The sequence below is a fragment of the Centroberyx affinis genome, unplaced genomic scaffold, assembly GCF_046629955.1.
Source record: "Centroberyx affinis isolate AG114_WGS23_722 - 3 ecotype Tasmania unplaced genomic scaffold, CSIRO-AGI_Caff_v1 ptg001599l_1, whole genome shotgun sequence".
NCBI lineage: Eukaryota > Metazoa > Chordata > Actinopteri > Beryciformes > Berycidae > Centroberyx > Centroberyx affinis.
This window is the reverse complement of record NW_027280045.1, coordinates 77,159-101,731: the sequence shown is the minus strand read 5'-3', so window position 1 is coordinate 101,731 and position 24,573 is coordinate 77,159. Positions and strand designations below refer to the sequence as shown.

General features: G+C 40.8%; 2 protein-coding genes, 1 long non-coding RNA gene and 10 other non-coding genes across 21 annotated transcripts in view; all 13 read right to left on the bottom strand.

Annotated features, from left to right (window-relative positions):
- Nucleotides 1–365: 365 nt before the first annotated feature.
- tor3a (torsin family 3, member A) lies at nucleotides 366–6,880 on the bottom strand. Its single transcript, XM_071527983.1, has 6 exons — nucleotides 6,715–6,880; nucleotides 6,148–6,270; nucleotides 4,398–4,663; nucleotides 3,112–3,287; nucleotides 2,441–2,565; nucleotides 366–1,617 (listed from the first exon to the last, which is right to left on the bottom strand). The coding sequence occupies exons 1-6, from the start codon at nucleotides 6,878–6,880 to the stop codon at nucleotides 1,370–1,372; spliced, it is 1,104 nt and encodes a 367-aa protein (XP_071384084.1). The 3' UTR covers nucleotides 366–1,369.
- A 605-nt stretch (nucleotides 6,881–7,485) lies between these two features.
- Nucleotides 7,486–12,305, bottom strand: LOC139651146 (uncharacterized). Of its 3 annotated transcripts, XR_011695682.1 has the most exons (15): nucleotides 12,287–12,305; nucleotides 11,782–11,826; nucleotides 11,514–11,564; nucleotides 11,289–11,336; nucleotides 10,578–10,620; nucleotides 10,405–10,453; nucleotides 10,181–10,210; nucleotides 9,928–9,969; nucleotides 9,690–9,732; nucleotides 9,448–9,501; nucleotides 9,211–9,260; nucleotides 8,637–8,687; nucleotides 8,423–8,451; nucleotides 8,058–8,121; nucleotides 7,486–7,599 (listed from the first exon to the last, which is right to left on the bottom strand). It is a non-coding gene; the product is annotated as an uncharacterized lncRNA (long non-coding RNA). The 3 variants fall into 3 exon arrangements; XR_011695681.1 differs by lacking the exon at nucleotides 12,287–12,305 and having other exon boundaries at nucleotides 11,782–11,965; XR_011695683.1 differs by lacking the exons at nucleotides 8,637–8,687; nucleotides 12,287–12,305 and having other exon boundaries at nucleotides 11,782–11,965.
- On the bottom strand, nucleotides 7,923–7,996 carry LOC139651159 (small nucleolar RNA SNORD47). Its single transcript, XR_011695690.1, has one exon. It is a non-coding gene; the product is annotated as a small nucleolar RNA SNORD47 (small nucleolar RNA).
- On the bottom strand, nucleotides 8,198–8,270 carry LOC139651160 (small nucleolar RNA SNORD47). Its single transcript, XR_011695691.1, has one exon. It is a non-coding gene; the product is annotated as a small nucleolar RNA SNORD47 (small nucleolar RNA).
- On the bottom strand, nucleotides 8,530–8,595 carry LOC139651156 (small nucleolar RNA SNORD78). The gene has a single exon (XR_011695687.1). It is a non-coding gene; the product is annotated as a small nucleolar RNA SNORD78 (small nucleolar RNA).
- Nucleotides 9,577–9,655, bottom strand: LOC139651153 (small nucleolar RNA snR60/Z15/Z230/Z193/J17). The gene has a single exon (XR_011695685.1). It is a non-coding gene; the product is annotated as a small nucleolar RNA snR60/Z15/Z230/Z193/J17 (small nucleolar RNA).
- LOC139651162 (small nucleolar RNA snR60/Z15/Z230/Z193/J17) lies at nucleotides 9,805–9,886 on the bottom strand. Its single transcript, XR_011695693.1, has one exon. It is a non-coding gene; the product is annotated as a small nucleolar RNA snR60/Z15/Z230/Z193/J17 (small nucleolar RNA).
- Nucleotides 10,042–10,120, bottom strand: LOC139651154 (small nucleolar RNA snR60/Z15/Z230/Z193/J17). Its single transcript, XR_011695686.1, has one exon. It is a non-coding gene; the product is annotated as a small nucleolar RNA snR60/Z15/Z230/Z193/J17 (small nucleolar RNA).
- LOC139651152 (small nucleolar RNA SNORD79) lies at nucleotides 10,279–10,360 on the bottom strand. The gene has a single exon (XR_011695684.1). It is a non-coding gene; the product is annotated as a small nucleolar RNA SNORD79 (small nucleolar RNA).
- Nucleotides 11,403–11,470, bottom strand: LOC139651158 (small nucleolar RNA SNORD75). Its single transcript, XR_011695689.1, has one exon. It is a non-coding gene; the product is annotated as a small nucleolar RNA SNORD75 (small nucleolar RNA).
- LOC139651157 (small nucleolar RNA SNORD75) lies at nucleotides 11,683–11,748 on the bottom strand. Its single transcript, XR_011695688.1, has one exon. It is a non-coding gene; the product is annotated as a small nucleolar RNA SNORD75 (small nucleolar RNA).
- Nucleotides 11,919–12,000, bottom strand: LOC139651161 (small nucleolar RNA SNORD74). The gene has a single exon (XR_011695692.1). It is a non-coding gene; the product is annotated as a small nucleolar RNA SNORD74 (small nucleolar RNA).
- Nucleotides 12,306–13,108: 803 nt separating the features above from the next.
- osbpl9 (oxysterol binding protein-like 9) overlaps nucleotides 13,109–24,573 on the bottom strand; it is a 33,582-nt gene continuing 22,117 nt past the window's right edge. For 4 of the 7 annotated variants that reach the window (XM_071527990.1, XM_071527991.1, XM_071527995.1 and 1 more), the window contains 15 exons: nucleotides 22,941–23,034; nucleotides 21,534–21,638; nucleotides 20,539–20,698; nucleotides 19,903–20,015; nucleotides 19,441–19,559; nucleotides 19,133–19,218; nucleotides 18,708–18,918; nucleotides 18,194–18,278; nucleotides 17,608–17,718; nucleotides 17,445–17,508; nucleotides 17,206–17,346; nucleotides 16,979–17,057; nucleotides 16,647–16,738; nucleotides 15,965–16,100; nucleotides 13,109–15,445 (listed from right to left, as the gene is read on the bottom strand). In XM_071527990.1, the coding sequence (XP_071384091.1) occupies nucleotides 15,371–15,445; nucleotides 15,965–16,100; nucleotides 16,647–16,738; nucleotides 16,979–17,057; nucleotides 17,206–17,346; nucleotides 17,445–17,508; nucleotides 17,608–17,718; nucleotides 18,194–18,278; nucleotides 18,708–18,918; nucleotides 19,133–19,218; nucleotides 19,441–19,559; nucleotides 19,903–20,015; nucleotides 20,539–20,698; nucleotides 21,534–21,638; nucleotides 22,941–23,034 (1,671 nt within the window). In that variant the 3' untranslated portion in view covers nucleotides 13,109–15,370. The remainder of the gene's footprint in view (nucleotides 15,446–15,964; nucleotides 16,101–16,646; nucleotides 16,739–16,978; nucleotides 17,058–17,205; nucleotides 17,347–17,444; nucleotides 17,509–17,607; nucleotides 17,719–18,193; nucleotides 18,279–18,707; nucleotides 18,919–19,132; nucleotides 19,219–19,440; nucleotides 19,560–19,902; nucleotides 20,016–20,538; nucleotides 20,699–21,533; nucleotides 21,639–22,940; nucleotides 23,035–24,573) is intronic. The other 3 variants (XM_071527992.1, XM_071527993.1, XM_071527994.1) reach the window with 1 other exon arrangement.

The following is a 24,573-nucleotide window of genomic DNA, read 5'->3' as shown; positions in this document are numbered from 1 at the left end:
TTCATTTATGTAAATATTTTTGTAGGATTTTTATGCCACCCCCTGGCATACCCATGAGATATGCCTGCTTTATTAAGCAAAAAAAAAAAGAAAAGAAAAAAGAATGGATTGGCAAGATGATGAATAAATAATCTGGAACGCATAAATGTTTTTCTTACAAATGAGTCCACTGAAATCTTTGCATGAAGTAATGAAGAATTTCACAACTCTTGTCAGTTCAATGGGGAAGTTTATTTTCTTAAAATATAATCACTGCTGTAATGAGACTTCTTTCCAACCATGTTCTTCTCATGGTTTGACTATCTGACCATCAGAGAGCAGAACCAGTGATGCAGACCAACACAGACTTGTGTGTGTGTGTGTGTGAGTGTGTGAGAGTCAAAACATACTCAGAAATTTAAAAAAAATTGTAAACTATGCCACAAAATGACATAAATATTAACATTTACACAGATGCTATATACTAAGGAAAGGATGATGATGTTAATCATTTATGGAGTTCATATGACGCCATGGAATTATCTACCTAAAAGAAATAGATTAGTTAAAGCACTGTTATCAAACAAAATTACACAAAACTGCTGACTTTCAAATGAATTCATTGCTTTCAACATGTAGTTCAAATTCTTCTCTCACAACTGTTTTTGCACCAACAGTTTCAATTGTAACAACTGCATCACAGACAGTCCCTGTACGTACCATGCCAGGTACGTAGTCTGCATTTACACTCCACAAAACTACACTACACAAAATCTACCTGACCCAAAAATGTTCACGATGTAAGGTAACAATAAAAGAATTTGGCACAGTAATATGTTCAAATATGGCAGTAAAGTAAATAAATAATCAATGCCAACTAAGCACAAATTCTGACATGCAAATACTGAAACATTACTGAACATTACTGACCTGATCTAAATTTCAAAACAGTGCAACTCAGACTTTGAGCGAGGTGAAAAGACATAAATACAGCATGACATGACGAAAATGGCTATCAACTGCCCTCTGTGACTCAAAACGCACAAAACCACTGATGCCATCTCCTTCAGCTCTCTGTCTTGGCAGTGTGTAGGTTCAAACCGGACAGGTGGGGACGAGCAGCCGCACTGCACATGATGACCATCTGGCGTAATACGTGTTCCCCTGCACCGATATTCATGTCTGCGGGGTGGGGCGCGCTGCTGTTCCCTGTTATACTGGAGCCGCCCTGCTGTCCGGTCTTCTCCGAGGGACCTGGACAGACACGGGACGTATCTGAGGGGGGGGAGAGAGTGGAGAAGACAGGTCTCCGCTGTGGCTCTGTATGCAGATGGGCTGGTAAAGCGATCTCACTCCTCCTCCAGGTCTCTCTCTATCTGCCCCTCTCTCTCTAGGGGAGAAAGAAGTTGATCCTCTGGGGTATAGACTTGCAGCCCTGGGCCGAGAACAGTCTCTCCTCTTTGGGTAGGTATAGCATCGCCTTGGCCACCTCGTCCAGCGTGCCCTCGTCCGGCTCCAGGCCTCGGGCTGCGTAGGCGTCGCGCGCACAGAGCTTGACGTGGCGATACTCCAGCGGCAGGAAGGGCACAAAGAAGTCGATCAGGTGGCCGGACATCAGCTCACTCTGAGCAAAACCACCTGGGAGAGAGATTCGCGCAGGGAAATGGATAAGAATCTCTCAAGCCCAATTCAGTTTTTTTGTATTGTGACACTGAAGCAGAGTGATAAAAACACACACTGATAAAATACAACGATAAAAAACACACAGAAAGAGTATTTTATCAATAATCTGTGCAGCTGAGATGAAAAAAAGCACTTATAAAAACATCTCACCTCAGAACAAACAATAAAACAAGTCCAGTAGCAGGTCCATAAAGCTAGTGCAACAGATACATTTGTAATTTTAACACTTTTGGGATAAGTTAGCTGTTATGTATTATTATATAAAGTGATGAATTATTAAGGACATAAGGACATAAGGGAAAAGCAGTGCTTGGGTCTGATATGAACAGACAAGCAGATTCAAACTGATAATGAGAAAACTTTGGATCCTTCACTTGCTAGTGAAAAAAATAAAAACGACCAATGCCTTGGTCATTTTTAACTGTCTTGCAGCCCATGTAATAAAGGCTCTTTATATTTTTTCACTTGAGACTTGAGATTGCCTTCATTTTCTTTTTGGATAACTGCTTATTAGAATTCATTTTTTTCACAAGGAAGTAAAGGAGAGGTTTCTAGTATCAGATGAATTACATAATTTGCAGACAGCCTGATTTTAAATAATGGGTTGAGGCAACACATCAGTGAATCTTTAGGATGGCTACAGGATTTTGACATCCACAGGTAGAATCTGGTCTGGTGCGCATACATATATCAGAGGCAACTCATCTGTATAGCAACAACACAATTGGGAATCCATTCATATGTACTGTATATCCAAACAAATATGACTGCTGCACACCTTGAGACTCCATGGCTTCAGCTCGTAGCCGATGCTCTAGATCCTCCATGCCGATATCCTCACGGTTCTGACCAGAGTGCCAAAAGTCCAGCGCTACATCGTTGATTGTCGCTCCACCTATATTACTGCAGAGAGAGCAAGCATGGCAAAAAACACTGAGCAGTGGAAAATCTCTGCATTTGTTGATTTCTTGGTGCATTTGTCTATTTCTCACTTGTGATCTGGTTGGCTGCGTTTGTGAGATGAAGGTTTGTCAGTTCAAATCGTGTACTTAATATGTTATGTATCAGGTGTAAATATAAATTACCCTTGGATAAATGATCTGACCTCCATCATATTACTGTAACTTAGTGTTCTGGCAATAAATGTGTTTCTATATCTGACTCATTACATCATTCCTCAGCAGAAACTAGACATGAGTAATTGAGAACATGAAAAATCCATAAAGGGTGGTAATGGAGACAGAGGAAGAAACATCTGTCATTACAGATGAACTGCCAAAATATCTGGGCCAGTGGTGTTTGGTTATTGGTTGAAGTGCCTGATGGCTGATGTTCACTTTTGGGACACTTAGATTGATTGCCTGCTAAGTTCAATTCATTGCAAATAAAGTATGTGAATGTATTTGACCCGGGTCTAACAGTCAGTATGTGCCTGGAGTTTGGTCTAACCTGAGGAAGAGGAAGATGGCTCTGCGGTAGCTGACCCCGTCTACGTTGTCATAGTGATCCATGTAGGGCTTGATGGCATCGATGAGGCCCGGGTGGAGCTTCTCAGCCTCATCGAAGATGAACAAAGTCTGAGGGCAGCGCAGCACCATGTCCCGGATCGCCTCTCTCAGCTGGCCCTGGACAGAGAGAGGGGAAGACCACACCACAGTGAAAATCACTATATCTTCAAATATAAGCAATAACGACATTCATTTTTTGTCTCTACAGCTCTACAGTGAGGTTAAGGTGACAGCTAATATTCAATTTTTTGGGTGAGAATTATGACGTGTCGGCTTTGGAGGTAAAGGTAGAGTAAACGAGAAAAAAGAGAAGAAAATTAAAGAAAGAAAGCGGGAAGAAAGTGACAAGATGGTCAGGTGAGGTAATCCACATGTTGGGACAAAGAGATTCAGAAAATATACAATATACTGTACATAATCATCACTGACAGGTGCAGAAGCCTGAGTGCCTATATATACAGTACATACTACTCCCCAACACTGGTGAACAGTTAATAATGCACACTTGCACATCTACACCGTAGATCTAATACCAGCCTGCATAAATGCAAACATGTGATCTAAATCTGTCAATAGTCAAATAAGCAGGAATCCTCTCAAGCCAACAGTTCAGTTTTAACACGACTAAGATGCTGTATCTTTACCTATTTGCTGAATTATCTTCAACACATTTTCTTTGTTCTATTCTTATCTATATTCTATTCTTTGCTGCTGCAATGACCCAATTTCCCCTCAGGGATCATTAAATTTTCATCTAATCTAATCTAGGGAACGGACATGAGAGACTGCCAAACGTAATTCTTGAGTCCACATTTGCAGATTCTGACCTTATCTGTTTAAAAGTTCTCCTATCTACTATGTCCTGTTGGATCAGTGTGCGTAATAATATTGTGTCAATATCATTTTGAAATCCAATGCAGTGATTGTGTAAAAATCTGTTTAGAAAGGACCACGCTGGTACCTGTCGCCTGGTTGGACGAGTGCCTGGTTCCAAAAAGCATGCATCTTTTTTTTTTATATTCACCAGGAAATATGCCAGTACTCATAGGATAAATGTTTGATTTGAAGCACTATTCCAAGTAAGACTAAATCTGTGACCTTTATCAGTCACATGCGTAATTACAAAATACTATGAAAACGCAGCTCTGGCTGTGTATCTGATTAAGCAACAGCTGTGTGTTCCAGTCATCGAGAGGCCAACTCCGTGCCAAGAGGGCTCTGTCTTACCTTGTACGTGTCCACCAGTCTGGCATGCGGGAAGTGGAAAGGGGCGATGAACAGACGGACACACTCGCTCTTCACCCCGTCCCGGTACAGGTTATCAGCCACGATCCGGGCCACAAAGTTCTTGCCGGTGCCGGACCAGCCGTGGAAGGAGAGGGTCAGCGGCTTGTTGGACTCTGGGTTGTTGATGAAACCCTGGATGGCCTTCAGAACCACGGACTGGGCCAGGTGCTGCCCGTGGAGCTTCATCTGAAGGTCCCGGGACAGGCCTGGGCGGACGCACATATGACAGACAGCACACTTCAAAATGACAGCTCCAGATAGAGGATATAATCCCTGCAATAATGTCATCACACCCTGCCAAAATATTATTGTTTACAATATTGGAATGGCTTTTTTCAAAATACAGTATGTGACACACCAGTTTAGAGTTTTTACAGTCGAAGCATGCATGGCCCTTTTATGGATCAATTTGGACAATTGTAGGGAATTTCACAGAGCTTTGCCTATGGAACAGACTGTAACCTCTACTATTACTGTCCAGTCTAATATCCTATTTAGTGTAATTTGCACAATCTTGCAGGCCTTATAATGTCTGCAGTAGTTTTTATACTGTCACTATATCCAAGCTCCACAAGGCTCAGACCTTATTTCATGCATTTCCATCCTATTCAGTATAACTGTCTCTTAATATGTTACTAGGGTTTTTGAAGGCTGATGCCAAAACCAATGTTTTTAGACTTAAGTCACTGATAGACAATATTTTGTTCAAATATTCAATATCTTTAAGATATTGAATATTGAATCCAAGACACTATTCTCCTAGAAAAAAGCCTTAATTTTCGTGGCTAATGCATGGCATTACACATGCAAGTCAGCATATGCTGCAACGTGTCGGTGCAAGATTTAATCTGTAATGCCAAGCAAACAGCTTTTTAAAACTTTTTTTCTAGGAGAAGTGTGCCTTGGATTTGGTTTTCTTCATTGCTCTTCAAGTCTTAACACCCCAACTTCCAATGAGCACCTCTCTACTTCAGTGTGTTGAGAGCGACACTAAAACATGCCACCTATTCAACACTAGGGGGAACTCTGGAATACATTAGGCTTTTACATGGCAGGCTAATTACATTTACAAAAAAATAATTGAACAATTAAAATGAATAAATAAAATGAGCATATAAAAAGAGAATATAATTTCATTGCAAGTTTTACACAATGCTTTTATATAGTTGCAGACAGGGATGAACCTCGATCATATCGGCACTGGACCACATGACTGGCAGACTTCTGATATTTACTAAAGGCCAATATCAAAGATGGGCAAACCGATATATCTGTCTCACCCTATACAACCTATTGCACAGATGGACTCTAACCTATGGCTGCAACCTACTGCATGCAACGTGGCATGAATGCACTGATAGGATCCCTTTTTGCAAATATTTAGAATGACATCAATAGCTGCACATCTGCAGTCCTGTCTGCTGTATGTCCTGCACTGTCCTCCTGTGTCTGAATGTGTCCTGTTGCTCCTATATCATCTTAAGTGTTTCTGTTAGTTGGCTGTCTTTGCACCACTGCCAGCTTGCCAAATTCCTGTAAGTTACAGAATAAAGTGGTTATGATTTACAGTTATTTATTTTAATATTTACTGCCTCACTGGACTGACCAACACACTCACAATTACAGATGGACAGGGGCAATAAAGCACCGCTAAAAGAAAGATGAATCTTAATACAGTGTAGTCTGATACCTGTGATGTTGTTAGTTATCCTGCAGTCTCCAGACTCACAGCACTGGCCCAGGCTACAGTACCACTGGTGCAGCAGGCTGATGTAGTCCTGGGGAAAACCTGCCCAAAGGTCCCTGGTAGGAACTGCTCACATCAACAAGACATTTCATGCACAAGTCAGTTTATATATTCCTGTTGTAACAGCTAGGTAACATGTCAAAACTATGAAAGCTATCAAGTGAAAACAAATGGTTATAAGATTAACAAGCACAGTACAGCAATGTGCATAACTGACTAATTCTTGTATTAAACATTAGTCTATACCTTAATTATGATTGATGGATTAGTAAAAATATTAGTATATGCTTATTTGTGTACCAGTATTGTAAAGTATTACCACAATAACTACATTTATTACGCTTTTATTTGATGTATAGGTAGCCTAACGTTACATGCATTACATAAAACCGTTGGACAACTCCATCCAATGTGGATCTACTGGATGTCCGTTTTTCGCACTGATTTTTAACCTAATTGCCGATAATTAATAAATAGCTATAATTCATTCCGTTCAGAATAATCTCTTACCTTGCTGGGTAGCATCATCCTGGTTTGGCTGACACTCCCCCTCCCATATATTGCAATAAATATAATTAAAATAGTACGTGGACGCGTTTGAAATGCTGTCGAACTGGAAGAAGTCAGCCTCGGCGGACAAAGCCCAAAGTAGAGGCGCAAACGAGAAGAGAAACATTGGTGAAGCAGCTAGTTTGAGCCCGTCAGATGAAGACTGAACACCTCGTCCCGTCTCAACCCCATTTAAAACCTGGCTGGCTGTTTGCCTACAGTTGCTATCCCTGGGCTGGTCACCAGGAAGCGACTGGACGCTCTCTTACGTCACTTCCCGTCATGGCAACCGGCTCCTGGCACTCAAGGAGGTTCTATGATGTTCTATGGTCTAGGTTCCCGGATCTTTAGTAATTATTGGAACACGCAATTTACATCAAATTCGACCAAACAGACATCTCAACGATCTTAAACATGACCAAAAATATATAAATTCATCCCCCAGATTTTCCGATGGTACATGTACCATGTACTGAATAACTGTTTTGTTTAATCTGGTCTCGTAATACACGTTTACACTACAGCAGTAGCGTGTACTCACGTGCGGGCAAAAATGTGTTGAATTTCTTCCAAAAACTGTTGTTTACCTACTTGGGTCCAGTTGGCTAGAGCAAAAGCCTGTACACTTGATATTACATGATTTGAAACCACTGATGTACTTTGGACCAAACCGTTTGTCAACAAGTTCACTATCAAAAAGACAGTTTAAAAATAATAAACACCACAATAATCTGCTTCAGTATTTTTTTTATTGGCACAATATTTCAAGTTACACTTCAAAAACAGGTTCTTGACAGTCTTGAGTCCTGCCACAGCTCCCGGGCCGCCATCAAGCAAGGACAGGATCTTTGAGAGGGGGAAAGAGAAGATTAGAAACTCTGAGCATAGAAAACACTGCATTGATTACACTATTGGTTCAACTTTTCATTTCAAGGGCCCCTAGATCAATATAGTTCTGCAGAGCCCCATTTGATAGAGGATTTGTCCATCTGAGATAATGTCTCTGCTGTAGGTGGGGAAAGTCAAACTCAGCTCAGGTCTTGCACACCCTCACTGTACTTTTTGTGAATAAAATTATAGGGAAAAGGAACTACTCCCCTTTGTCTGGGACGCCCAGCACCCTTAAAGGACTGCTGGGGGTCCTTGGTTTGGGAACCCCTAGTCTACACAACCTCAGAATTAATGGAACGGTAAGGAGTATAATCAAGAGATCTCATTTGGCAGAATCATTTCTTCACAGGTTGTTCCAAAACCGCCCCCCAAAAAAACAGTTTTTCAATCCAGACACCAGGCACAATTCTCACTTTTCATTAGGATAGCCAGGTCTCCTTCGTCTGGTGCATGGCTTCCTCATCCCAACACAGGCAACTTTTGGAGGAAGGAAAAACTACTTTAGGGAACCCAATATTGGAAAACAGAAAACACCATGTTGCATTGACCATACAACCTCAGACAAAAATGGAACGGTAGGGGTATAATCAGAAGAATCATTTGGCAGAATCTTTTCATCACAGGTTGAGAAGGTTTATTCAAAAGGCAGAGTCCAGAAGCCCATTATGGCATCTAATCAGTAATATTACTGCTATTCAGTGATATATTTGTCTTTTCATTTTTCTACAAATGAGCAAGTTCCTGGACTAGCCTCATTTCAATTTGATGAAATGCTTACCAAGATTATGCTTAAGATCCAGCTGTCACCTGAAGATGGGGATAAAGTAAGAAAAATTAAGTTGTAACTACTTTCCAACTGGTCAGAGTGAGATTTGATTTACTAGGTTGCTCAGTAAAAGATAATGTCCACATTGATGTTCAGGTCAGACATTTGTGAAAACATCACTGAACCCATTCATGCTGTGTATGTTGTATTAGTCATGCATTCTCACTTTAGACAATCCCATCTTTCAGTCCATGACTTCCAAACGAAGTCACCACACCTGAAGAGACAGATGGACATGAGAACAGACACGTACACACACTCAGCATCAGGATGACAGTAGAGTACTGACCAGCTCAGCTAGAGCTAATATTACAGACTCCATGGTTTACTCGTCAGTCTTTACTCGTCATCACAGAGGCCAGACTACAGGGATCTAGAAAGGCGTACAACACCAACTGAGATCCCGACTACTGTACATGAGCAGCTCTTCAGACCCAGATGTGGCTGAGATGGAGGGACATTTGGTTGCAAGTAGTGTTGGGTATCAGGGAAACAATTTTTGGTATGACAAGCTTTAAAGTGTTAAACTTCTTGTAGTAAAAATCAGGATTTTTACTATTTTTGAGAATACACAAGGGGATAGCAGGTAGAAATATCTGTTGCAGAATAGGTGGGATCTTTGTGTTGAAAATTAGTTTTAACTTGTACTTAGTTTTGGAAACAATTTAAAAAACTGATACCCAGCCATACTAGTCATCTGGATCTGAGGCGCTCATGGGGTCAGCCATGTTTATACTCACCATGTTTCTGGAGGCATCTTGTGCATGCGACTTGTCATGGAAGTCCACTCCTGCAAAGCCAACATAAACTTCAGTTTCATCTTACACACACTCAAGAATTTACAGTTTACACCAGCTAGACAATCCAGATCAGAATGAATGACTTAATTCCTCAACTGGATCAGCGACCTGATTCAAAATCATCACATCTGATTGTCATCGATGCATAATGGTGTTAATCAGGGACATGATACCTACCCATATCAACTGTATTGTGATATAGTCAGTCCGTGTTTTGATCACATTGGAATCCTGTATTGGGGAGAGAAAAAAAAAGTAGATGTCAGGATGGATAAATTGATAATGAGCCATCTGTAGCATTCAAGACTGATACATCAGCTAGGAGCGAAAGACATTGATCTTCGTCATGGTTATCGGTTGAACTATGCGATCATCATTGTATCAAGTCTTAACAAAAACCTTAATGTGCAAAGTCTCACCGTTTTAAGGATGTGTGATTCTCCATCAGCAAGTTGTACACATCTGGGAGGAGGAAAAAAACAACAACTTAAGTTTCCATGTTTTAAATACTGAAGGGCCAAAGGGCAATTTAGGTCGATACATCAGCTAGGAGCGAAAGACAAGTTTATCTTCTTCACAGATTATCTGCTGAACTATGCGGTCATCATTGTATCACGCGTCATCAAAACCTTGCACTAAAAAACATCTTTCACTCACCTTCAATTTGTCTTCTTTTGTACTAGTCAGCCATTTCTGTTTCTGAAATGGACGAGGAAGAAAAAAAAGTTAGGAATTTTTCCAAAAACCAAGTGGCCTGACAGGTTGTTGAAGCCGATACATCAGCTAGGAGCGAAAGACATTGATCTTCGTCATGGTTATCGGTTGAACTATGCGATCATCATTGTATCGGGGAGAGAAAAGAGTTTTTTTTAAATAGGTTAACGCATCTTAGCACAAAGTCGCAACTCACCTGCAACTGATCCAAGAAGATGGAGACAATCTGTAAGTTAATGTCAAAGCATTAATTTAGGCCGGACAATGTGCAAATGGCATACGTTTTGCAGTTTGCACTGTATCAGTATAAAGTCATCTTTCATTCTTTTTCAGAGAGATTCCCATTGTTTTTTAAACAAGATCATCATTAACAGTGTGAATGTGATTGTGTACATTGAACAAATAATTTGGGTCCATTACCTGCTCTGGATGTTGGGGTTAATGGTTGAGTCCAGCAATTTGAGAGCGTCTGTAGAAATGACAAACAAAACATGAGAAATCAAGTCAAGGCTGTGGAACAAATGAAAGCCTTTATTCTACTGCTTCCTTACAGGCATTCAGCAAGGAGCCTTCACAAGACTGCAGTTCCTTACCTGGAGACCAGACAGCAGTGCGCTGGCAGGAAGCCATCACCAACTGCAAAGGAAAAAATCAATACATTAGTTAAGCACTTAAAGTCATTTAACTTCAGGACTGTTTCAAGTGATCTGTGCCTCAGAAAATGCAAAAGGTGGTTGCAGTTTCGTCATCCTGTCTTGTCAAGAGTAGCAAATAGGGTCATCACAGCAGCACAGGCATCATGTGCAGATGAACTGCCATGTCAAGGGGAATGTCACCCATTTTAAAAACTCATGCTATTCCTGTGCCCCAGGACTGTTCATCCAGTACTTGTGAAGATGCACCATTCTTTCCTAAAGCTAGAAACTGGAGAAGCCTGATTCATCCCATTTGTGATTCAGGATGTAAATTCTCACAATGCTCCATTGAGAATGAATGGAAAATGACTTAGTGGACAATAAGATTTGAGATAGAGTTCTTGCACACAAATGGTTTAAATTCTGGTTTATGTCTGTTAATATGAAAATATTAACTTATACTTTAGTGCGATTCAGCATCTTATGGCTCCACTAAGTCAGCACCATATTTTACATCCCGGTGACATCACATTCAAAGGCCACCTGATTTCTAACTGTAGGAAAGACTGGTCCAAGTTCAGACTGTCCTCGAGCACAGAAAAACACCCAAATTCTTCAAACGGCAATATTCCCCTTTAAGGAAAACTTGTAACAGATGACTTGTCTTACCTCTGTCAGTCTTAGGTCTTTCATTGTGTTTTTCTGCATCTCAGATACCTGTTGAGAAACAGATTTTAGTACAGTGATACTTTTGAGTTTAACATGCTTAGTTGGGAACAGGGAAGTCTCAGTGTTTAATTACTCAGAAATCACTTCTGTCCACTACTCTTATACATGAATCATCATCGACTTCCAGTCAGATTGAACATGGATTCATTGGTAAATGCTGCTTACCCATCAGGATTTGTGATGACTTCACAGACAGCAACAAACAGCAAGTTGAACCTGATGAGAGGAAACACTTCAGTCATGCAGCTCTGAAACATTGCTCAACTGAAATAATGGCGCATGGCACGTTTTAAAAAAAAATAAATAAAAAAAAAGCTCAGGCTTTACTCATACCAGCCTCAGTGAAGAAGTCTCAGAAATCACTTCTGTCCACTACTCTTATAATGAAACATCATCAGCTGTATAAAGTAAAAAATATACAATGTGTCCTTACCAATTGTTGAAGTCCAGCTTGACTTCAGAGATCTCATCAATGGGCCTAAAAACAAGATGAGCCATACATTTGTTAATCCTTTCCCCCAGTTGAGTGTTTTACAAGTTGAGTTTTGAGTTAACACTGGATGTTATTTTCCCATGCAGTCAGAAAGGTTGGCGTTTCCTCAGTTTAACTCAGATGTCCCTACCAACACTTATTTCATCATTAATGCATGGGATAATCTGCAACGCAATGACGCCTGTGGTTGAAAATGACTGGATTAGCTTGTGGCTAGTTCGTTAGCCTCCCAGCATGTGCTGTGGGACACGTGGTGCAGGTCAGGCCTGCTGCTACAGAACAAGTCTTTTTTCCAGCTAGCAGGCAAACATTTTAAAAAACAGCAGCAGTAAAAGCACATCAGAGTAAACACGTAAACCACAAGACAAAAGCAAAGTTAACAGTTGAATACCGGTAGCCGGCCTACAATAGGTTTGAAGCCATGATGTTAGGACAGCGTAGTTACCTGCGACACAAGAGCGAGGAGAGTGAGGAAAGGAAAAGGGTGGAAGTTCTTTATATAAGGCATGCCGCACAGGCTTGTGGGAAAAAGGGACAACTAGCGCCCCTGCTGGTTGCATGCAAAACCTCCTTCGGTTGCATGGCTCCATTCCTGAAAAACACAAAAAACACATGCATTTTTCAACTCACAAATACAAAAAACGTGAATAAATAACTCCTTGTTATTATAACTCCGTGTTATTTCCCATAATACCCGTTTTCAAATGACAAAAGCAATACACTATAATTAGGTTCACTGCGATGAAACGTAACGCTCAACTTTGTCTTATGCAGCAAGTAAGTGATTACAATCAAAAAAGGAACACTATTTTATATAGAAATGTATGGGTATAGTCGTAGATTTCCCTCTGAATAAATACTACGGAAACTCAACATTGTGAAATGGTTCAATTGTAAAAAATAAAATGATTCACAAACCCAAAGTCAGTTCTGTAAATCTAGAAACAGGATTGCACCCCACATTTTGTTAGTAGTCAAGTTTTTTTTGTCACGGAGCTTGGAATATAATCATCAGACAAGACAAGAGACAAGATGACGTTTACCTCCCCATCTCTAGATTGCACTCTGCTCAAAACCTGAGCATGTCAGGTTATTAATCAACTAAATTTTAGCTCAACTAATCACTTGTGAACAGTTCAGTATGGGGTGTATTAAATCAGCAGGCTACAACTTTTCCCAACTAAATGAATTTTCTGACACCAAGTAGCCTTTCTATGACTGGATCTTCTTCTGAAAGGACCATCACAAAAACTCTCAGGAATAAACTCATGGAGATTTAATATTATGCATCAATAAACAGGAGAGTCTGATACAATCAATGGTTATGATCAGAATGAAATAAAAAATACATTTGTTTTGATTGCTCTCTATTAAGCGATACTGAGTGATACTGAAATGTATGGCAAGGCCTCAATTCAATATAATTTACAAAGACATAACATGGAGAAAAAAGTAAAATGGCTTCGAGATTTGTATAACCTCTGCAAATTTCAATTGGCTTATTCCCAAACAGAGTTATCTACTTTAGAGGATGAAATTCAACTGTTGCAACTGAGTACAATGAGCATGTTGAGATTTTCACCAAAGGTTTTCGTTTCGTAATATGCTTCTGTCTTTATCGATCCCTTCACCAGGTCTAATTATTTTATTTATAGAGACTCAAACGTCTTTTCATATTCATTTAAATCTAGCAACTTACTTTTCATACCGGCCAAATATCTAGGAGAGGCGATGAACAAATCTTTATTTAACAAGTCAAAGATAACAGGACACTGAAGTGAGTTCAGCACAGTGCTGCGAAATCTCATTCTTGGGCATCATCAGGTGAAAAAGTCAACATTTTCTTTTAGTAACTCATCCCAATATCTCTGCATTAAGATTTAACCTATGTAGCTGTGAATGAGAGAATGAATGAAAGATGGTTTAAACAGGCAGAGGTGTACAGTAAATATTGCCCTCTATGTGTTTCTTATATTGAAAAACATTATAGGACACAGGCTAACATGGCAGCAGACTGGACCGACAAAACACAATTTGGACTGTAGCAGCACTCTACGAAACAGCAGCTGTGTCTCCAAAGTGCGCCCTTGTCTCCTTGTCTCCTCGTCTCCTCTCTCCTCGCCCCGCTCACAGCACAACAGTGAACATGAGCTGAAGGAGAGAGGGAAGCCCATCTGGCATCAGTGAGGTCTGAGAGGAGACGAGGACAGACAAAAAGGGACAAAAGGGAGACTTTGCAGACTCACTCCTAGCCTTACGTCCTCGCCATCAGATAATCCAGAAAGACAAAAATAAGTTAACAATCATTTTGTTCATAAATGCCTTCAGGTGAAACATTTCCAGACTATTAATTGTTGTCCTCTTGCCCATAAGGACCATGTCCAGATGAAAGCCCCTTTAGCCTTCTCTCTAAACTTTTTGGCCATCTTACTTAAAAGCGTAGTGGATACCCAAATTTATCCTGTGACAGGCAATGTGAAATCATCTCTAAATTGCATATATTAAATAAATCTATCACTACTCTCCCAATCTATGTGTTTAGAGGCTATGGGGTATGCAGGGCTTCCTTCTGGACAGCACTTTGGACACAAAGAGGATGGTGAGGGATCAAATAGGTGGCAGAGGCAAAGTTAAAACTTGAAATGGGAACAGAATGTCAAAAGGGAAAATGGAATGATTCCTAAAGATGTGAAGCCATCAAGTTCATATCCTCAAATATTTTAAACTATTGCCAGAATGAAAAAATAAACAAAAAAAAAAGAGCAATGAAAATAAAAAAAGAGAAGAATATATATTTATATATCCATCATATGTATATCTATATATAAACAACAGTTGTAACTAGTTGTAGGCAAGCCGAGAGTTTCTCCCCCGCCCCTCTGTGATTCTTCCGTTCCACCGGTATAAGGCTGTCAGACTCTTGGAGGGGACAGCAGCTTCCTTTCCTCAGTCACCAGATTCCCTGAGATGTAGAGCGCTGTTTTGTTTGTCAAGGTTTATTTGATCTGAACACCATCACCTCCCCTCCAAAAAAAAAAAAAAAAAAACCATCTGTAGGAAACAAGAAACGAGAGCTGCTTGGGGTCCTGTGGCACTGCTGAAGGGTGCGGCGGTGAAGTTTGACGGACAGAGTGGAGAGACGGGACGCACCTCCGCTCCGCACTGCTCAGTCTCATGGAGGGGGGTTGGAGGGGTGGAGGGGTGGCGGTGGCGGTGGAAGTGAGGTTGGCCAAATAAGGGGAGGAGCTTTACTAATTTTCATTTTACATCTTAGATGTTTTTCCATTGATTTCATTCAATTCAATATTGTTTTACTGTCAAAATGCAAAGCTGTGTACATATTCAATCATCAGTCAGTCATTCCAAGGCTTGGATAAGAAGTGGTTTTGCAAAAGAGTTCTTATGAAGACTCTGTGTTGTGTGTGCATGTATTTATATGCGTGTGTGTGTGTGTGTGTGTGTGTGTGTGTGTGTGTGTGTGTATGTGTGTATCAGACTGTGTGTGTGTATCAGAGTGTGTGTCGTCTTCTCAGTGCCTCTGTGAAACTATTCTCTTTAATAGAGGCTCGTCGTAGACCCAGCACTCCCCATCCTCATGGAACAGCTGGAGAAAGACACAAGCAGTAACGGTTACCACAATCCAAAAGTACTACATCCTATTATTCATTTAAGGTGAACAAATACATTCAAACTGATCCTAAAATAAAACCACAACACTATCTAATGTTTCCAACCTAGTATCTAGTCTTGATTTCTGCCTACTACTGAAATAGATGATTTGGATTTGTCTGATTTCACACAAGTATGGAGTGAGCTCCTGTATTTGGCCACCAACACACTGTATTGCCTTCATACTCATTATTTTGAATGTAAATGACACAGTGATAATGAGGATTGAGTGCAGATTGTCAGTAATTGTTAGTAATTTCTGCTCTTGTTCCCCCATTTCATTTTAGACTTTTAGTATGTAGTCAAAATATTCTTGCAGTGCAATGATTTCATACAGTCATTTTACATCCAAAAGATAAGAATACAAAGCGTGTTACAAAGTGTGTTAATGTCCAAATACTTATGGAGCTTGTTGTATTTTATCATACAATGTGTATGTTGTTTGTGGCCTCACCCTGGTCTCCCACTGCTGCTCGTTCTCCTTCCTCTCTCGGGCTTCGGCTCTCTGTTTCTCCTCCAGCCGGTGTTTGGCTTCTGTTGCCGAGTCGATGTCCTTCAGCTTCAGGTTCAACGTCACGTCTCTCCACAGTCTGATGGGTCAAGGGTTTAAAGTCAAATACACAAACAGAGAGATTCCTTTCAGGGAATGTGGGCCTGTGCAAGAGTGAAAACCTCTACAAGTGCAGTCACTTGATTATTTGTGAAATGAACCATGTGGCAGAATCAGTGGGGTGCGTTTGGCTTCAGATTAAATTCAGAGGGACTCCAATGTAGCTTTCTGTGATATGCTAGTATTTTTTATTTTATTCAATTTGTTACCACAATTAAAAGACTTATACACAAAGCAGTATAAAACATATGTAGGGTTGAAAACCCCAAAATGGGCTTATAGTGTTAACATAAATTTTACAGTATTAACATTATAAAAACACTTCTTCTGGTCATCTAAACAGAAGGGGAGACACTGTAGCAGATTAATTAGATTATACTGACGTTGCAGATAGACAAATATGAATAGGATAGAATGAATGAGATTATACTGGAGTCAATAATTGGTCAATATTTGTATTGCTGAATGAAGTGAGCTTTCACACTCCTATGGATATGAGTTACCAAGAGAGGTTTTTATTTCTCACCTGCGGGACTCGTACTCCAGCTGGTCTTCCAGCTTCCTAACCTTCTTCTTAATGATGCCCATCTTCTTAGTGTCTATGAACAGTGTGTTCTCCTGCAGGTAAAAAAACCCATAGCATTATTATCACATGGCACAGTATTAGGCACAATATTTAGCAAACGCTTTTTCCCACAGCAGCAAATGCTCTGTGTATTGAATGTCTAAATTTTATTCTGGTTCAACCAAGTAAATAAATGATTATCAATTAGCGCTCAGTGAGGATGCTTTGATTTTATATGTGCTAAAAGCAAAACAAAACTAAATGAAATCCAGTCAATTTAAAACTGAACTCACTCCACTTGCCCACTTGGCGTACATCACTCCGTTCCATTCCCCTTCAATGGAGCAGAAAGACTTCTTATCATTAGGTGGACTGCAAAAAGAGACAGAAAAAATGGATTATGCTTTCCTTTGTAGCACCAAGCTCATCCTTTGTTCACTCTGGCACAGCAGGGACTGTTATCATTAAAAGTCTACAAATTATAACATGAATCATGCTGCAATCATCATTTTCCTCTTACAAAATCTCAGCGGTGATCCTGTGCTTCTTGCCTCCATAGAAAGGCTTTGTGTGGAACACAATGTTGGCACTGTAGCCCGACTTGGAGCAGGAGATGCTGCACTCTCCGCCCAGCTCCACCCATGGCACCGTCAGGATTGACCTGCACACACAGGCTCAGGTCTGAGTAAAGGATTTCATGATGACCAGACAGACGCATTTAGTGATGACAAAGACAGGCAGGGATGCAACAACACGTACCTGCCATATCCGTTAGGGAAGGTGAGGATGTAATGTTCGTCATGCTCCAAACACGACACACAGCCTAGATCACAACCAGCAGATAATTATTAGAAAAACATGTAGTGGTGACTAATGAGTGTGTAAAAATGTATATTGTGTGTGAGGCAGTGCTTTGCCATACCTTGGCCAATATTGTGGACGCCTATAGACATCCCTAGGAACTTGGACTTAGTCCAGATGTGAGCGTTGAATTGGATCTTCCTACTTAAACACTCTGCATAGAATGCAGAAACTAGAGTAGGAAGAGAGGAAATGATGAAGAGTTGGTGAAAAAAAAAAAAAACGTGTCAACTTCTCAGTGATAGTCCAGAAAATCAAATAAACCAAGCAACCTCAAGCATTACATCATCAGCTAGTATCAGAAAAATTCAGTCAAATGATTTCTGAAACTACTGGTAAAATAAACATACTCTAACCCCACAAACTAAATTTGGCCTTCCATAACCATTTTTTTTGGCCCTGAGGAATGAATTTGCAATAACCTACTTATTACAAGACATATTAACAAACACAATGATGACAAAAGACCTAAGAAATGAATTCCTACTTGTTACATCTCTAAAAAAAAAAAATCAGTGTCCGCTTCACTTTTCTTGACCCTCCATCCATGACGCCTTTCAGCCCTTGGGCCTCCATGTCAAAAAGTTTCTCCACTCCTGTCAAATCCCTCAGCTGGGGCTACAACATAAATAAGGTGAGACACTCACTGGGTGGGTGGTGAGAGACCTGCTCTGCTACAAAACACACACTGTGGGATGAAGACCATGGCACTGGACCTTCTGATACTGTCTCCTGGAAGGGCAGAAGAGAGGAAGGGGATGGAGGTGGCAGTAACAAGAGAATAGATGAGGGTTAAAAATTTCCATGTTATAATACTACAACATGTGCATAACATGTTCTATCATTATAATGGAGATGTATACAATATTATTTTAGCCATGAAGGGTAAGGAGAAAGGGCCAAGGGTTCCCTAAGAGGCAAAATACTAGAAAAATACACAGAGGAACCACTTCTAATGCAAAAAGACATTTGTTCAATCCAATGGATGCAAAGATACAACCACACTTTACACCGCAATATAATCTTAGAAACTGTTAGCTTGAATAAAAAGTGGTTTCCTTCTCCTTATTTGTCAATATTAATATGCCATAAAGGCAGCATGAACTAAACAACATGACATTGTACTGATCGTAAATAAATCAAGAAGACAATGGTCCTGACCGTTTCAGCCACAGCGTCCTGCCGCCTCGCCGTGTGCGGGGAAGGCTCCTCCGTCTCGGTGGGCAGGTCCCAGTGGCAGTAGAAGACTTCTCCCAGGATGGGGTTGTAGGGTTTCTTGGCCACGGAGCCTTTCCTCCCCGCATGGAAGGCCGACAGGTACCACTTCACCACCTGAACCATGCGCTCCCGCGGCTCTGGCTGCTCAGCGATGCTAGTGGAAGTCATACGAATGAGTCAGTTTTTTGAACTTTCAATATCTTATAATATGAGTAGACATGGGTTAAATAGTAACTGCAAATAGAGTTTGTTTTAAACAGTGTATTTATTTCTAATGTTATTTTTAGTATTTAGCATTCTAAACATGTATATAGTTCAGATTAAATCAGGATAAATTGCAATGAATAAGAGAGTTGTTTAAATAGTACCTGACGAATAAGTCGGGATGTGCAAAGAAGTCTGCATACATTTCTAACAAAGACCTCCTTTCTAGGATGAAGGTAGGGAGGACCACCTGTGAAACAGACAAATCGTGATTGTGTGGGTTGCTCAAAAGAGACTGCTCACACAGACACAGTTACTGAGTAGAAAGAGGGAGGACAGCAACAGTGAGAGAGAGGCAGAGCAGAGATAGAAATCAAAGAATGCAGACACTCAGACTGGAGTCCAGCAGACAGACAGACAGACAGAGAGTGAGACAGGCAGACGCATGGTTACATCGGTCAGGAGCCTTTACCTTAGTGAGGTCCATGCCCAGCCGGACCTGGGACAGCAGATGCATGATAACGCTCTTGTGCTCCTCCACCGACTCCCCCTCACCTTCATCATCGCGGTCGTCATGGCTATCAAACTGGTCTGAAAACAGCAGCAGACAGCAAGTCTCATATTACTGTAACAACATTATGCTCACACCCTACCTTTTCCACGTGTTAAATATCACTTTTCATAGTACTTTTGACTCTTGGTAAGCTTTTCCCTCTGTGCAATAATTTTTGAATGTAGGTAAACTATGAAGTTGATGCAGTGCCAGTGGTACACCTTTTAATGAGAACTTAGTGGTGTGATAACTACTTCAGCAGAAAACAGCTCCAACTTAGCATGTGTTTGTTATAGTTATCAAAAAGGCAAAGCAACAGCTGTGGGGCAAAAACAGTCGTAGCAAAAAGAAAAAAAGTAGGAGTGTGTGTGTGTGTTTTACCTGCATCAGTGGTGCCGTTGGACATGGAAGAGTTGAGGGACTCATTGGTGTCGGGTCGTTTCAGTGCCGTGTCTTCATCACCGAGGGGCAAAGCTGCTGGAGGCCCTGAGGGACTGAGAGCACGAGGAAGAGAAACAGAGAGGAGGAGAGGAGAGGAGAGGAGGCAGGAAGCAGGAGGGATAAGGAAAAAAAATAGACATTTCATAAGCAATTTTGTTGCAAGCTTGTCATGGACTAGAGCGGCTTATCCTGCTTGTTTTTTTACTCGCTCTATGCAGCAGTTTCCCGCTGGAGGTGCTAAACACTGTAATTACAGAGTGTTGCTTTCAAGCTATGAAGCAATAGATTCACTCTATGCGGCGTTGCAGGGATGCAGTGTGTGAGTGAGGTGATGCTGTAGTAACTCTGTAAGTATAGCATCACCCTCCAATGCTGCACTCACTGCACTCACTCTATGCAGTAGTGCAGGGAGGTGTTGCTATACTCACTCTATGCAGTATTACACGGAGGTGATACGATACTCACTCTATGCAGTACTGCTGGGAGATTATATTATACTCACTCTATGCAGTATTGCAGGGAGGTGATACTGTACTCACTCTTTGCAGTACTGCTGGGAGATGATATTATACTCACTCTATGCAGTGTTTGGGGGAAGTGCTGCTCTGGTAGAACTCGTCAGCGTCGTAGAACTCGTCCTCACTGGAGGAATAGGAGAAGTCTGGCACCGAGTGGGAGGGGAGGGGGATGTGGGCCGGGGAGGCAACGCCACTGCTGGGGCCTGACGGGCCGCTCCCTGACGGGGGGGAAGAGACAGAGAGGAAGGGGTTAAAATATGAACACTGCACGGGTAACACTGTACTGACGCGCAATTTCTGCAATCAAGCAAATTCACAACACAGGGCTTCCTGATTCACACAGTAATCGAGTCATACTGAAACAAATCACATCATCAAACGGAGCACTCTGGTTTCTGAGGGCGCAGTACAGCAGCCTTCTCTCATACAGTAACATTAAGTCGTCTTTAACATGGTGACGGGCTCCTCTGCAGTGCATATTGACAGTGCTCCCCGGCAGCCAGCCCGCCTCCTTAGTGCACAGCACAGCATTTTAATACTGCTGCCTCAGCAGAGAGACAAACACGCAGGAAGCTCAGCCTTTCCTTGCGTTTTTACTCGGCTGTTTAATTTACTTTGTTTTTATGGACACTGCTTGCCGGGCTGGAGAAGTGCTATACAAATTAAGTTATTATTATTACTTTTCTTCTCGTTGCTAGGTTTATATTCCCTTAGCTTCATGTGGCTTGTAAATAAGAATATTTAACAAGGAATACTGACACACTGACAAGGATACACACTGTTCTTTCACCAAATTATGTTTCATTCAAACCTTCTACCAGTTAAAACTCCAGTTTTTGCTGCAGAATGCGTGCTAAAGCCACATATTTGCCCTTTGTAATACAAGTACCAAATTTTGCATAAACCTAAAATAGATCAAGAGAAAGATGTTTAACTACTGAGCAACAGTGCCTGTGTGCCAAATCAGGAAAATAACCACACTTCATAATATTGATTTTAAAAGCAGTCCAGTGCTACGATATGACTGGCTGCCGGAGTGAAGTGACCTTTCACCTGTGCTGTTGGGCGTCGGGGTCTGCAGACTGCCCATCACCGTGACGACGGGACCCACGGGTAGCGTGGAGGGTCGTTGGTCTGATTTACACACCTGAGAACCGTCTGTGGAGGGAAGAGGAGAGAAGACGAGTCAGCACCAAGGCCTCCAAATTGAGCTAAATCACATTACAATCAGCCTAACAGCCTGAGCTCCATGAAGCTCAGCCTGAGAAAATGATCATGGATATTAGACGCCTGGACTGTGAATGGGATTACACAGTCCATTAAGAAACAGACTGAAATTAGATTGGCCTACTTTGCAGTGTTAATTTTCACCACATTTTAAAATAAGGTCATAGTCCTTTGACAAAAATAGCCTTTAAATCTAGTCAGATTTTAGTCATGGCACGTTGATTAATTTTACTGAATTTTTTCACTGACTAAAATAGCTTAATATAATTACATTATAGTTGACGAAAATACATCCATTTCAACAGTCCATCCTTAGAATAGAAGTAGTGTAGATTACACTGCAACATTTTAACATTTTCCTCTTTTTCTGTTTATGAAACTATACTCAACCAAAATGAAACACTGTCATTTTTCTGTGAGAATAATCTAAATAGCATAGGAACTTTACCTGGATCAATATACTTAACACTGAAAACACTGAAAGAGAAAACCCTAAATGGAAAAAAATCTGCTCCAAGCACAGATACTTAAGATAAGAGGATATAAGTCTTAACATCTTCTTCTTTTCATTTTGTCATGTTTTCATCAATGCTAGAATGAAATAAACTGATTTCATATATATCGTCATGGAACAGAATATTTACTCGTCATAGTCTTTGCTGATGAAATTGCAAAAAGCATTCGTCAACAAGCATCTCAGACATTAATTTTGTGAGGAGATGAACACTGCTATATTGAGAGTGGATACTCTCAATATAGCAGGAAATTGGGGATGACCTACGATATGAACACCAGGGGGAGCTGTTGCCACCATTAAGCAGAACAGAAAACTCTTCCATGACCCCTTTTCAAATTTCCATGACCAAATTTGATGAGACTGAATTAAAAATTAACCATCAACTACACTAACTTTAAGCATTAGTTTGTTTTTCACTTTAAAATCAAGGATTATTCTATTATTTTAACTTCAGTCAGCAGCCAACAATATTTTTTCCTCCAACAGGTCTAGACTGTTTTGGAGCCAGACAGTTTTTTGTCACTTTTGACGATCTTCCAAGAAAACAAATGACTTCACGAATACAAATTCATGACTTCTCCAAAACATCTCTCCCTTTTATCATTTTTCATAACTTATCCGGGCCTGGAAAACACAATTTTGAAAGTCTACTATCTTTTTCAGGAGTGTGGGAACCCTGAGAAGAGACAGTGAGCAGGCAGACAGATGTTTGGTACCTGTGGGAAGTGTGGTCTGTGTTGGCATGGTTGTGTTGACTACAGGAGTGTCCAGAGGAGGCTGGAAGATCCCATCCACTGGGTTGATGGTGCTCTGGAGGGGAACACAAACAAAAACAACCATTGCCATCAACACCACAAATACCAGCCTCGCACGTCACATCTGACACCTTCCTGCAACAGTAAGACCCCCATGCCATTGCCTACCTACCAGTCCAAAATGCAAGGGGCTAAAACCAGTATTGAAAATAAATCATGTAAGTGTATCATGTCAGTTTCTATAGGTGTATATACACTCACTGAGTACTTTATTAGGAACACCATACTAATACTGGGTAGGTATCAGTTTCAGCTCAATGTCAACCAACTACCAAAGTGAGATCCGCCTCAAGGTTCGACGTGTTGCATTCTGAGATGCTTTTCTGCTCCCACAGTTGTAAAGAGGTTATCTGAGTTACTGAAGCCTTTCTGTCAGCTCCAACCAGTCTGGCCATTCTCCTCTGACCTCTCTCATCAACAAGGTGTTTCCGTCCGCAGAACTGCCGCTCACTGGATGTTTTTTGTTTTTCACACCATTCTGTGTAAACTCTAGAGACTGTTGTGTGTGAAAATCCCAGGAGATCAGCAGTTTCAGAAATACTCAAACCAGCCCGTCTGGCAGAAAGTCAATGAGAATTTTTCCCCATTCTGATGTTTGATGTGAACATGAACTGAAGCTGCTGACCTGTATCTGCGTGATCTTATGCATTGCACTGCTGCCACATGATTTGCTGAATGGACAATTGCATGAATAAGCAGGTGTACAGGTGTTCCTAATAAAGTGCTCGGTGAGTGTATGTGTACAAGCATGGGAATGTGTGGGAGTATGTAGGCTTTGCAGTATATGCATGTATGTATGTGTATATGTAGGCCTATCTGCATGTGTATATAAATACATATATACATACAGTATATACCTCTTGTCTTGTGTGTGTTTATCTGAAAATTAATAAAAAGGGAAAGAAAAAAATGGAAAAAAGGAAAAAAAGAAAAGAAAATTAATCAAACCCCAACCAATCAAGGTTTTCATACTGTCTGCAGTCATGAATGAAAACACCATTTTAGTTTTGAACGTCCAGGAGGTGTGGAGAGCTTAATTTAACAGTAAATAAATAAAATAAAATGAGCCAGTGTGCCTATAAGCTGACCACAATGACATACCATGCACTTAAACCTTTTCCTTTATTATCCAAGCCAAGTGTCTATGTAAGCTTTCACCCTAGATTATGGCACTAACTATAGTTACATCAGAGCTTGTGTGCTGGTACATATCAGCTTAATGTTATAACTGAGCACTGACTAGAACAGTGTAATAAAATATGCACAACCCGGCCTGAGTAGATCAATTGCTTTCACTCTATTTCCTGGAAAGAGTGGGATTACCAGATTCCATTAATCTAATCAATACGGAGCCATCTACAAAGCTTGAAATCTTTAACGCAGGCAGTAGCTTTATACAATAACTAAGAGCGGCTCCTGAACTCAGACCAACCTTCCAGTCGGACCGGAGTTAATTAACTCCGCTGGGCTGCAGACTAAATCTGTAACATGTTTCGTCTCTCTGGCTCTTGGATTTCCCCGTGGTAAAAATCTG

What these genes read in the sequence shown, in the direction of transcription:
- tor3a (XM_071527983.1), bottom strand. Translation starts at nt 6,880, where the DNA reads ATGTTTCTCTTCTCGTTTGCGCCTCTACTTTGGGCTTTGTCCGCCGAG. An exon ending in GACTGGTGGACACGTACAAG is followed by an intron (nt 3,288 to 4,397) that starts GTAAGACAGAGC and finishes CTCTCTGTCCAG; the next exon opens with GGCCAGCTGAGAGAGGCGAT. An exon ending in GCCATCTTCCTCTTCCTCAG is followed by an intron (nt 2,566 to 3,111) that starts GTTAGACCAAAC and finishes CTCTCTCTGCAG; the next exon opens with TAATATAGGTGGAGCGACAA.